The sequence below is a fragment of the Pomacea canaliculata genome, linkage group LG1 (genome assembly GCF_003073045.1).
Source record: "Pomacea canaliculata isolate SZHN2017 linkage group LG1, ASM307304v1, whole genome shotgun sequence".
NCBI classification, from domain to species: Eukaryota; Metazoa; Mollusca; class Gastropoda; order Architaenioglossa; family Ampullariidae; genus Pomacea; species Pomacea canaliculata.
Window position 1 is genome coordinate 13,831,618 of NC_037590.1, and position 13,066 is coordinate 13,844,683.

Below are 13,066 nucleotides of genomic sequence, written 5' to 3' on the forward strand. Positions count from 1 at the left end.
ACCAGAACGGATTTCAGAAAAAAACATTTAATATTTAATCATGATTCTTCTCCATCTAATCAGTGTCAATGGCCTATGTACGCAGACACCAAACTTCCCTGCAGTTGCAGGCATCCATGTAGTTCAGCACCTTCAGGATCTCATTCTCATTCTGCATCTGCTGAATTCACAGAGATGCTGTTAGCGTTAACCTGTTCCTGAATCCGCCAGTCAATTATAATTATGCCACTAGAGCTTAAAGGCAATCTGACAGCCCGGAGAATGGGCCTCAAATCACGCGGGTAAATTGGCGATGACCAGTCAAGAAGATGCAGAGGGCTGAATGGATGTTGTGTTCCTGCGTCGCCACGAGAGGACGAGCCACAGGAATTGTCAAGTCACCAGGACGAGAGCCGTCAGATCCTCTCTGGCATAGACAGGGAGGCAGCATCAGACTGCCAGTGTCATTAGGCGGTGTTCTCCCACCCCTCCCCAAAAAATCACTACCACCCCCGGGATCTCGACGGTCGTGCCATTCGCCATTTTAAGGCGCCCCCCGCCCCCTAGCCCCAACGCTTCCCGATCCGTCTTCATTAATTTTACGTTTCCTGTCGAGAAGCTTTAAATCTTTTGTCCTTGTCGTAATGACCACAGCTTCCTCACGCCCGCTTTCAGTTTGGAGTAACAGCTGCAATAGAAGAATGGTTGGTAACTGCTCTTGTTTTGTCGCAGACGAAGTGTCTCTGGGGATGCTACAGTCTGGTGGATGACGTGTATCATGTTTTAAACGATACATCCAAATTTTGTCAAAGAATAAATAACAAATCTCTGGATGAATCGCAAGCCTGTCTAAAAAGATGACTGCTAGGTTGGCAGGCCAGAATCATAAGCCAGTCCGAAAGGATGCTGGTGTTTTTTTATTTGTTTGTTTGGGGATTTTCGGGGGTAGGGCTGGAGCGGGGGTTTTCCCCCTTTTCTCCAGACAAGAGATAGAGACAACATCTGTTGCAGACATGGTCTGTCGTGGTCACCCAGCCTGCCACACATAATGAAATAAAACTGGTGTCTGGCATAATGTGAAGAACTGAGTGACTCTGCCCTTGTTACCTGTCTTTATAAGTTCTTACATTAAATATAGTCTCACATATTTGTCCCAAACTGTCACTTTGAGTGGCTCTAGTCAAAGCACATTTTCTCGCAAGAATTGGATGTAGTGATCTTGATCTAACACTGTTTCCGGTCATCCCTGGAAGCGACTTGCAGAACCATCTTTCTTTCAGTTTATGAAAACACCCGAGAAGACTTCGGGGGAAGAAGCTCACCGGTGGTGTGACAGTGTTTAGAAGTTGCGGTTGAACGCTTCCTGTGTCAGGGTTACAGCCACACGGACTTGAGTTGTCGTGCATTCAGTTCTGCTGACAAGTGTCTATTGATGCATGGGAAATTCCAAGCCGGTCGTAACAGCCGTTTACGCTTGACACACCTCTGCAGCTAGCTGGGTGAGAATGCGGCATTACACAAACAAATAACACCATTCAGCACCTCTGTAGCCTATCGACCAACGTCATAACCGTGCAGTGAGCGGGAAGCGCCACGCCCTCTCTCTGCACTTTGCCGACCCACCGCAATGGCCTCGCCTGCTTGACCCAAGTCATTTGCATGTAAGGTCGAAGGATCTCTTCTCTCGGGAGAGTCCATTTCGTTATTTTTAAAGGTCATAAACCTTTCTCTTTGTTTCCACTTCCTCGTTGCGACAGGAAAATAATCGACCTATTTTAAAAAAAATTTTAATATTTGTTTTGTTGAAAATGTATTTCTTGGCATAGAAAAGAAAAAGAAATAGCGCTTCAAGAAAATCCATGGGAAAAGAAAAAGGGAGGAGACCGGGCGCGGCATTCCTTTGATATCCCGCACTGGGTGGTGTAGCTGTCAATCAAGCACGAGCAAGGACGCACGCTTGCCGACTGCTTACTCAATGCCTTTCGCGGTAAGATATAGTTCCAAAATTTTGTTCCCATATGTGGCCATCAGCTGTTACTGATGGTGTTGTATTATGTTTGTTTTTGTCTTAAAGATAATATAGTTTATTTTAAGCTGTGCTTATGGTTCTATCCATAATACTTTTACTGCGGAGGAATTTCTAAAACAACTGGAAGGTAGGGCCATGCTGCGAAGAGGAGTGCACCGACCATTGTTGTCGACCCACGTTACTCGTTGTTTGTGTGAAAGAGATGTAACGATTCTAGCTACTGTGGATTGTAAAATTGACTTCAGATGACTACCAATAATTCTAAGCGATCAAACCAAGAGTATGTGACTCCAGCGAGCTCAGCACAGGTAAGAGATTATGGTTTAAATCAGCGATTCGGATCTTTCTGGTAGGTTAGCGTCGGTTGGCCGCCATGTTTATTAACACCCCCGTTCTATGACTCCGCCTTTCAGGATGCCCAGCCATCTCCACTGGCGCTGCTGGCCGCCACTTGCAGTAAAATCGGTGCCCCGCCTGAGGAGGGTCTCGCACAGGCGGGAGGGGGTGCGTCCATGCGCGTGATAGGGGCGGGGCAAGGAGTGGGCCCACCGCTGGAGAGATTGTTGCCCCGGATGGGTTCAGCTTCCAACAGGAACAATCGTAGACGCCAGCGGAAAGCCCATCACCACAGTGTCAGGCGCAGGCCCTGTGGGAGCCGCCAACATCGCCGGGCAACTCATCCAGCAAGCAGCCGCCCCACAGCTCGTTGCCACTGCCGGGCCGGGGGGTCAGATCACCTACATGATCCCAGGAACGGTCCCTTCGCACCAAATAGTTACCATTGATGGACAAGAAGCCATAGTCATAGCAGGGCCCAGCAATGCCAACCAAGCTGCCTTCATGTCTGGAGGTGGGGGGACCATTGTGACCCCCTCCGGACAGATTATACGTACCCATGGCCTAGCCGGTGGTGGTATGATACCCAATATGGGGTTTACAAATATGGGCCCTAATGTGGTCAACATTGGAGGAAATCTTGTCAACCTGGCAGGAATGCAACAGGCGGTTAGACAAGGAACAGGGATGGTGCAGGGAATGCAAACGTTAGGTGGGATGCAGGTGCAACAGATCCCTAATGTTATCCAAATCCCAGTGTCCATCAATGGCCAGACTGCCATACAAACAATACAACTGCCTATGCAGGGATTCCCAGGGTTGCATCAGGCTGCACTGGCTAATGGTGGGTTAGTCTCACTCACTCCATCCAATCAAATGAGCACACAGCCACAGAATGGTACTCCCATGACACAGATGACAAGCACAACCCCCAACACCAACTGCGAAGACATGGGGCGAAGCACCCCAAAGTCTGCAGACAAGAACGACAGTGCGAAAAATGTAAACAATTCTGTTGCTAATGCAGCCACCTTGCTGAGTGCACAACAGGCTCAGAGTCTTCTCTTCAACCAGACTATGGGCAGTGGCACTTTAGCCAATTTGGCCCTTGCTCCCAATCAGGGCATGACTGCGATCATACCAATGAATGCTAATGTACTGAACACTGCAAATGGTCAAATGATTATAACATCTCAAGGAAACATAGTTTCCATGCCTTCGATGACCATGAGCTCATTTCCTCAAGCTGCTGTGTCAACAGCAGCCTCTTCAGCAGTCACAGCCACCACAGCATCCCAGAATTCTGTGATATCCACCGTGTTACCAGGGCAGCCCCATTTACTGGCAAGCCAGAATCTTCAAGGATCAGTTCTTCCCCAGAACTGGTTGCAAGTAAGGCTGCCTTACTTCTTGTTTCAGTGTATTTTACAGACTATCCATCATCTTGTGAAAACCATTTTTTTATTACAACATATTGACCCTGCTTGTCAAGTTGTAATGCTACTTTTGATCATACCCCCTTAAAACAATAGTAACCAGGGGCCATAGTTATGAAGTGAGAGTAAGTTGATTCCCCAGGGCAAGAAAAGGGAACTCAAGGAAAAGCATCTTCTTTTCATAGTTACTATGCCGTGCCAGGCCCAACAAACATGACTTCATCTTTTTTTTACCCTAAGGCTTCATTGCCAATGTTTTTTAACTATGGCCACAGGAGTAAAATATCTCTAGGTTCTGAACACCACTTTATAATTTTGGAAACAGCACTTTTCCTTGAGTTCACCCTGTTGCCCCAGAGTAATGACTTACCTTCGCTTTATAACTGCTGCCCCTGGAAGGTTTGGACACCACTTTAAAACTTAGAACATATTTATTCTTGATTTCCACATGTTGCTGCTGGAGATGACTTACCCTTGCTTTATAACTACTTCTTCTAAATTACAAAGTAGACACTAGGTGCAGTTATGTTAAAGCTGCACATTTCGTTCTGTATGTCAGCCATATTCCTGAATTAAAAACCTAAGACAAAAGCCAAAGAAAAACACATTATTAAGATGGTCTATGATAATCACAGTGACCAACTTTATTAGTCCCAGTGGGTAATTTAAACATGGGAAAGGTGCTCAGTTACTATATATAAAGTTCTAGTAACAAAAAAACTTTGTTACTGGTGAAAATATGAACAACTAAAAAAAAAGGGCAAGCATAAATGATATGAGCAATTAAAAAATATGAGCAAATGGAAAAATATGAGCAAGTGACATCAAGGCCATTCATATGCATAGCTAATAACATCATGCATACACATATATACACATCACTGACAATTCATTTATGATTGATCAGCTGGGCACAAATGGTTTCAGGTGCCTTTTGCTTCTACATGCAGGCATGGCATAATATTAGCTTGAGCAGTCAAGTTCTCTTTCAAATTTAGTGAAGTCAAAATATGTTTCCCCACCATTATGTTTTTTTAATTTGGAGAAGTGCTGTCATCACTTCCTGTCAAAATAACACGTTCAGTAAGAGTTGACAGGATCTGTCTTTAAAAGCTGGTACTCCTCTTAGTCCTATCTCATGTACATTAAACGCGCACACACACAAAAGCACCAGGACACCAATATAGAGTGAAAGTAATTTTTTCCTTAACAGAAAATCAAAAGTTTGTTTTGTGGGTGTCTGTTAAGAGTAACTAATAGCTCAAAAAATAACATGTGGCATAAGCATGTGTTTCCTGCTATCCAGAGATTGGGTCCAAAATACTGTTACTGATTAATGCCAGAGCATCACAGGATCCCAGTTACAAGATAGCAGAATTAGTTACCCCAGTCAGGTATTTTTATTATTGTTGCTTAAAACATCCAAGCAAAGTGAAGACATTTTCGTTTCAACTTACTAGTATATCTGACACCTCATAAGTCATACTAGAATATTGAGTGTTTAATATTTAGTGGATTAATTTTGAGCTTTTTCGATATGCACAATCAACTGATGATTTTCATGTTATTGGATTAATAATTCTTATGTTTAGTACATGCTATATCCTGTTTTTCAATAGAATCTGCAGGTACAGAACCTGCAAGGGCTTCAAGGATTTCAAGCTGTTGGGGGAATCCCTGGTCTGACAAGCATTCAAGCCATTACACCTCAAGGGCAGATAATCAGTGGTGCTACTCTTCAGAACTTGGGAGCAGTAGCACTTGGATCTGCTGGTGGAATCCCAGGACTTACCAATGGAATTCAGCAAGTTTGTATTAATTTTTGTGTGAATCATCATGCATGTGTGTGCATGTTCATGAATGTGTATCGATGTTTAGTCAGCTCATGTGTGTCAATCATAAATTTATCTACAAAGGCAGATGTATTTGTGTATGTGGTAAGATATATTAGAAACCTGACAAGATTTTTGTTGGTTCATTAAAAAGGTTTATATGAATGCACATTGCCTTGCTTCAGAATAATCATCTGTCAACTACTGTTACTACCCATAATCTGCGGAAGTATTATTAGTACTCCAGAAAACTGTTCTCAAACTTATTTCGTCCAGAAGCAGACAAACTAATGAAAAGTGTAGGACTCTTTGTCCAATCTGCAGGTGGCAGGACCCATACAGAATGTGGTGACTGCTGGTAGCAGTGCAACAACAGTCCAAGCAGCCAGCGGGCAGGCAGCAGTGGCTCCGACACATGCATCGCAGTCCCTTTCTGGAACACAGATAATCTGTAAGTCTGCAGCCACATTATTCATTGTACATGTCAATTAATTAATCAGTCCTTTCTGTGCCTTCTGGCACAGGAGAGGACAACAAGGGACTTCCATCTGTTTTTTCTGCTGCTTATCTGGGGGCTGTCTCGAGTGATAGACCTCTGCTTTTAAGGTCCTTCTCGATGGTTTGCCTCCATGTTTCTTTGGGCCTCTCTCTGTTTCTCTTTCCCTGTGGTGTCCATCCAGGGCTGTTCTGGGGATGGAATCTGGAAGCTTGCGGCACATGTTTCCTAGCCATTGCCAGTGTTGCAGTTGGATTGCTTCTGCCCTGTCTCGCAGCTCTTCATTCAAGATAGCGCGAGGCCAGAAGATCTTCTGTATGCGCACTTGGTTTGGAACACATCTTTTTCTAAATGGAGGCTGTGGTCTTCCAGCACTCTGACCCGTATAGAAGAATACTAAAGACATTGCTTTTGAAGATGATGATCTTTGTGTGGATGCTGAGACCAGTTGATCTCCAGATTGGCTGGCTTTGCTTATCCTGGTGTTGACTTCTTGTTCACAGTCATCATCAGCTGTCACTTTGCTGCCCAGGTTCACAAATTCTTTTATTTCCACTAGTGGACTCCCGTTGATTGTAATAGGTTTATTATTTGTCGTGCTTCTTAGGACTTGTGTTTTTCAAGTGTTGACTTGAAGTGTTATCATGCTGGCAGTCTTACTAAGAAATTTGGTCGTTTGTTGGAGATCTTGGTGCCTATGGGATAATAGTCCTAGGTCATCAGCATAGTCTAGATCAATGGTAGGCAAAGTTTTCTTTTTGCAGGCTGGTCTCGAAATTCTAAGCTATGCGGGGGCCGGTGAAATGCCCAAACCCCATGCCAGGTGACTACATAACAAACTTAGTGATAATGGAATGAACAATAAATAAGCACATTATGGCGTTCACTTACCAAATTTATAGTGTAAAGTGAAGCTGATTGAATTCTCTCACAATAAAACTTTAAAACCAATCTTCCCTTTGAAAGCAGCTGCCCCCGATGCTCTCTAACAACTCCATCAGACATGTTAGCTGGGATATTTGTTAGCTTTGTACTTTGTCTGAAAGAAGATGGATATCTGGCTTATGACATGTGCTTCATGTGTTTCAGCAGCTACTCAGCTACAACAAGACCCAAACGACCCAAACAAGTGGCAGCTGGTGGCAACATCACAGCCTTCTACTACCACACTGGCTCCCAGCCCTTCTTCTGCCACTCCATCGCCCTCGGACAACAACAGCAACAATCGTCGCTTGCGTCGTGTGGCTTGCACCTGCCCTAACTGTCAGGCTGAAGGCAGGTCTGTATTTTTGTGTGCTTTTCATGAAATTGGCTAAACATTTAAAATGGATAAGGGACTGCCTTGAAATGTATTGATGCTTATTCCAAATGGAAAGAGAGGTTTGAGAAATTAATGATTAAACCTCAGAACTCAGAAAAAATTCACAGATCATAATGGCAGCAGATCTAAACAACAACTACTCCAAATATAAAAAATATAGTTCTGCCATTTTGCCTACATATGGTATGTTATGAAAGTAATATTCAGACAACAACAAATCATGATAGTTTCTATGGCTTAGATTGGGTTCTAACCATAAATATGCAAGCAAACTGGATAAAGGCATCTTTATAGGATCTTCTTTAGTAAGCAACTCCTTTGAAAAAGCACTTCAAAGTCTTATTCTGCTTTTGTTGTAGGGAAACCATAATAACATAGCTTGAATGTGGTGTAATGAAAAAGAATCTAGGTTAAACATTTTATTTATAATAGTGTGTCTAAAATTCTTGTGACTTTTTCAAATAATTCCTGCTGTGTTTCATGCAGCACAAGAATTATTAGAATACTATGAAGTAGAAACTACATTGTCCATAGTAATGTTGTTCTATTCAGTATCTACTCTCCTGGAATAATTACAAACTTGCTTCCTTTCTGATTTGTTCATTATTTTTATTTTGAGGTTTAGTCAAAAGTTGCATTAATCTATTACACAGAAATGCAACTGGAGATAAGAAAAAGCAGCATATATGTCACATTCCCAACTGTGGTAAGGTCTATGGCAAAACTTCACATCTTCGTGCACATTTGAGGTAAATTTCATCACATATATTTATAATCTCATTTTCTTATTATTTATTATCTTATTATTTCCTGTTATTAATTATCACAAAGAAGGTGAACTACTCACGAGATATGTCCACCTCTAAAACATAAATCTGCATATAAATCATACAAAATGAGTTTTTTTTAATAAGCAGTCCTATATAAATGGATGTTTGATATTGTTGTTATAATATTTAAAATATAGTACCATTTTATACACATTGCCATTTTCACAAAGGGTAGTTTATGCAACACTAACTTTCACTAGTTAGCACTGAAATTATCAGTAGATGTGATGCTTGTTTTAATGACTTACTTTTCTATTATTATTTAAATATATATATATCAGCTTTTACTTTCATGAATTTTGGTAATTCCAGCAGTGTCTAGTTTGTGTTGCTTTTCAAATGCATTTATTTCTATGGAAATTTTATATATGTATATATATATTTTTTAAATATCAGATGGCATACTGGAGAACGACCATTTGTGTGTAACTGGATCTTTTGTGGCAAACGTTTTACACGTTCTGATGAGTTGCAGCGACATAAACGTACTCACACAGGTCAGAATTTATTACTAAACTTCCATGAATTCATCTACACATGAATATTTTTCTTTTAAATTTCTAATGTACAATTTTTCAAATGTACGAAAAATGTACGAAAGTAAAATTCTCAAAAGGAAGCAAAGTGGAGAGATGCTTTCAGAAAAAAAATAGAAGGTTTAGTCAAATAAATGTATTCACTACTTAAAGAGGCTGTGCTATGCATATCTGGTTTTCACATCACATAAGACAAAATTTAAAATTGCTACTTTTGTGAGAAGTGTGAATCTTATAAACATCTTCAGTAGCTTTGAGAGTGCATGTTAGTTGATACAAGTCTTTTTTTCCATTTCTTTGTGCAGGTGAGAAAAAATTTCAGTGTGAAGAGTGCAATAAGCGATTTATGCGCAGTGACCACTTGTCAAAGCATATTCGCACACATCAAAACAAGAGGGGTGGTGGTGATGCTGTGACAAGTATGTATCATTTTTGTAACCGTTAACTTATCATAAAGATGATTTCTTTTCACTTTTACAATCTATTAAACTCATCATCACAATTTTTATGCTTGAGGCTTTACAGAGTGAGCAATCTATAACCATTGTGACTAGACTAGGGTATGGGCAACTTATATTCATTATTTTGTTATGTTTTTGTCATGCTTATTGTGTTTGATTAGCAAGTGTCTCAAAGCTACTTTTCTGGTGTTACACCACAGAACACTTGTTATGCTTTATAATGATAGAATATTAATAATATATATATTTAGAAATTTAGCTATAATTTTTGCATTATAGGTATGTAATATGCTCTACTATAATTTGCTTGTAAATGTATATTTAAAACAGAATATAAAAGCTCTCCACGTAACTCAATTATAAAAAACATTCAGCAAGGCTAATTGCTGCATGTGTATTTTGTATGTTCAAGAAAACCTGATAAATATGCTTTCAACACAAACATAAAAATACTATTTGTTTTGCTTTTTTTTTTTTCTAGTGGTCACATCATACATTGTTTAGGTTTTTATATTCAGCATGCAGAATAATTGTTTTTGTAAATATCTAATGAAAAATTACTAACCTTTTGTACCTCGTCTTGCTCTAGCAGTGATGACCCATTTTGAAAAGATTTTTTTAAAATATTTGAATAGTCTACAAACAATACTAGCCAATTTTTTAGTGAAAAAAACAAATGGTTCAGTCTCTGTAGAGTTCATTTTATAAGTCGATGATGATAATAAAAAGATCATTTTATCATCAAGTTTATAAAATGAATTCTATAGATACCATATATATATATGCGTCATCATACTCTGTGTATGCCATCATCATGGTTATAAAGACTGTTGGGGTGTTGTTGTTTTTTAAACTAAAGAACAATTTCAGATTTCAGCAAGGAATATTAAGTGAACTCTTTCTGTGGAATTTCAGAAATGGAGGAAGGTGAAATGGATGATGATGACGATGAAGAAGAAGAAGAGGAGGAGGAGGACAATGGTCAGGATGAAAAGTTTGTCACCGTCACACTGTCTGCTTCCCAGTCAGCAGAATCTAGTCCTAAGATGGTCATTGAACCCATATGATCTGCAAGCAGACCAAAAATAAAAGATGTAAAAATGTTAATGAGATAGACCAGTCCATTCCCTGTGCATAACATAATTTGAATGGATGTTTTGAAGATTTGAAGAGACACTGAACCATCCTGGATGCCCATTACCTTTGAAAATTTGTTCTGTCCAGGTGATTTGCTGATGGAGAAAAATGCAGGATTTTAAGACTCTCCTGTTGCCTTATCCTTGAACAAAGTCAGCAAGAGGAATGTGAATGGGATTCGTGGTTTTTACAGTGACAGAAAGGGACCATTTCATATAAGCCATATGGTGGTTGTGATATGGTGTCACAGAGTAAAGGTTCTCTCTGAGAAAACTAAAGAAAACTTTTTTTTTTTTTAACAAGTGCTGATTCACATTCCTGATAGTTTTGGCTGAACATAGTGAGGTGATTGTGATAATGCTTGAGTGTGGATTCCAGCATGTGCTGCTGGAGAGAGAGTTATGAAGTTTTCTGAGCCATTCTTCTCAGACCTGTGATGACATTTAAAAATGGTTTCTTGGATGTTATGAGAAGTATGGATCACAGTCTGATGTTCAGAATTATCCAGAAGATAAAAGACTCCTATTTCGCTTCTTCCCTTTTATTATGGCAGTCATTGGACCAGTGGAATTATAAGGTTCTTTTATTAATGGGATGGAGCACTGTATTTTGCGCTGACTGTACCTTCCAAGGACAGAGGTTTGCATCCCTTGGTGGGATGGGACACTGTAGGTGATCCGAGTTAAAACTATGTCCAGGTTTTCTCTCATTGCCTGATCTTCTTTCACGTGCTTGCATGATCAACAAGTCACCAAATGAAGAGAGGGCTCCATGAAAGTGCCTGGAAGACATAAAAACACTGTGTATTCACTTATATTTCTGTATCAAAAGGAGCCATCTTACAGTGTGTGATCAAAAATGTGCAGATGGTATGCATGTGCTAATCTCCATATTAAAAGCAACCAGAAAGGCCACTTTCCCAACTCCTTTATGGCTAGAATTTTATATTCATTTATAATAAAAGTTTATGCTGCAGTTCAGCTAATGCTACTGACTGCTTTTTTGGAGCTGATAATAACAGTTTATGCTGCAGTTCAGCTTATGTTACTGAATGCTTAGTTGGAGCTGATAAGTGAAAAAAGGAAGTTTATTTGCATTAAGCTTGATTTAGACTAAAATCAACCTTTGGAATGTGATAAACATCTTGGCTGGATTGATAGTGCTGGATTGGTTTTTTTTGTTTTTTTTGTTTTTTGTTATTGTTGTTGATTTTCTTTTGTCCTGACATTTTTATGTCTCTTTCTTTAATAAAATTACTGTTTGTAGGTTCTAGCCTTCAGCTGCTAGCCCAGGCAATGATAGACATTTGACTGTACCTTTTTATAAAGTACTCGAGGCAGCACTTTACCCTTGGCAGTTACTTTTGATCTGGTGCAGTTTTGTGATCCCTTTTGTTGTCGGAACAATCTGAACCAACAAATGCCTTCATTTCTAAAAGCACAAGATCGCAGCTCTTAATCTGGGATGATCTCTTGAGCTGTCATACCAGTTCAAAGGTGAAACAATTTTAGTGCTGAAAGATTTCAAATCTCTGCCAATGACGATGTCGATCAGTAATGTGTCCATCACCAAGATAAAGGCACTTCTTTGCTCATATATAAATAATGAAAAAAATTATTGAATTATACCCTAATTATAAATATTTATTAACTGTCTAAAAGCTTAAAAGAAAGAGTACTGTGAAGTCAGTGTCTATGTACTGGCTGACATCATTAACACTTAAGGTTAAGAACATAGTTTGATGTTTTTTGCAATGGAAAAAAAGATGCAGTTTTCAAGCCTGTAATAAACATCATGGGGAAAGGTATAAATGCAAAATTGAACATGTTTGAGCAATTAATTGTCACAGTGTCTGACTGTGTGCCCAGAAAAGAAAACATTGATGTGGTACTTTTATGAGTTTGGCAGGAGGGCTTCTTAAGAAATATGAAGACTCCTCACCGCATGGACCAGTTGGTATTGAATGCTGGTCATGGAAGATGGCGGTGTGGCGGCTTAGTTTCAGTACAGTACACTGCTGTATAAACATTCAAAAATATATTTAAATGTCATAAATGGTGCAAAAGTAATTTTACACAATATCTAACGATAACTGACAAGCCCACTATCAGTACATTATGCTTGAAATATCAGTACAGGCAGGTCCTCTCTTATCAACAATTCCTTTATCCATTGAATCATTAAGTGAGGTTTGTGTTTACAGTGCAATTTCATCTTTGCAGTGATGCACACTTTGAGTAAGTACATTCTTCGGCTGCTAAATTACTTGTGGACATGAATGCATGTGCTGTGCCCACCTATCTTGGTATATGAAAAAAGTTGGCATGTTTTTAACTTTGTAGGAAGGGAACTAAATGGTGAAGAAAAATATTAGAATGAATACAGTTGTGTGTGTTTAACAAATCGGTAACATGTTTCTTGGTGTTTTCTTACTGATGTTTGAAGAATGTTGAAGTTATTACATCCTTGGCAAATAATTTTGAAGAAACACCTGAGTGGAAAATTTGAAAGGTATAATTATGGAGGAAAATAATTATCAGAAGTATGAATCAGAGATGTAAAAAAAAAAAAAAAAATCCAATCTTCTTGCCCCATATGAAAATGAGCCAGCCTCGTTCTACATACATTTTAACTCTGTAGTTACAAAATTCATTCTATAATTGAATTGTATTG

At 39.5% G+C, this 13,066-nt stretch overlaps 1 protein-coding gene across 1 annotated transcript; it reads left to right on the top strand.

The window, feature by feature from the left end:
- Nucleotides 1-2,115: 2,115 nt before the first annotated feature.
- On the top strand, nucleotides 2,116-12,803 carry LOC112566266 (transcription factor Sp3-like). The gene is given in 11 exon segments (XM_025242323.1): nucleotides 2,116-2,316; nucleotides 2,422-2,546; nucleotides 2,548-3,736; nucleotides 5,400-5,588; nucleotides 5,916-6,063; nucleotides 7,198-7,387; nucleotides 8,083-8,178; nucleotides 8,656-8,756; nucleotides 9,101-9,214; nucleotides 10,172-10,237; nucleotides 10,481-12,803. Coding segments are annotated over 11 exon segments (2,316 nt in total). The 5' UTR covers nucleotides 2,116-2,253; the 3' UTR covers nucleotides 10,516-12,803.
- The last annotated feature ends 263 nt before the right edge of the window (nucleotides 12,804-13,066 follow it).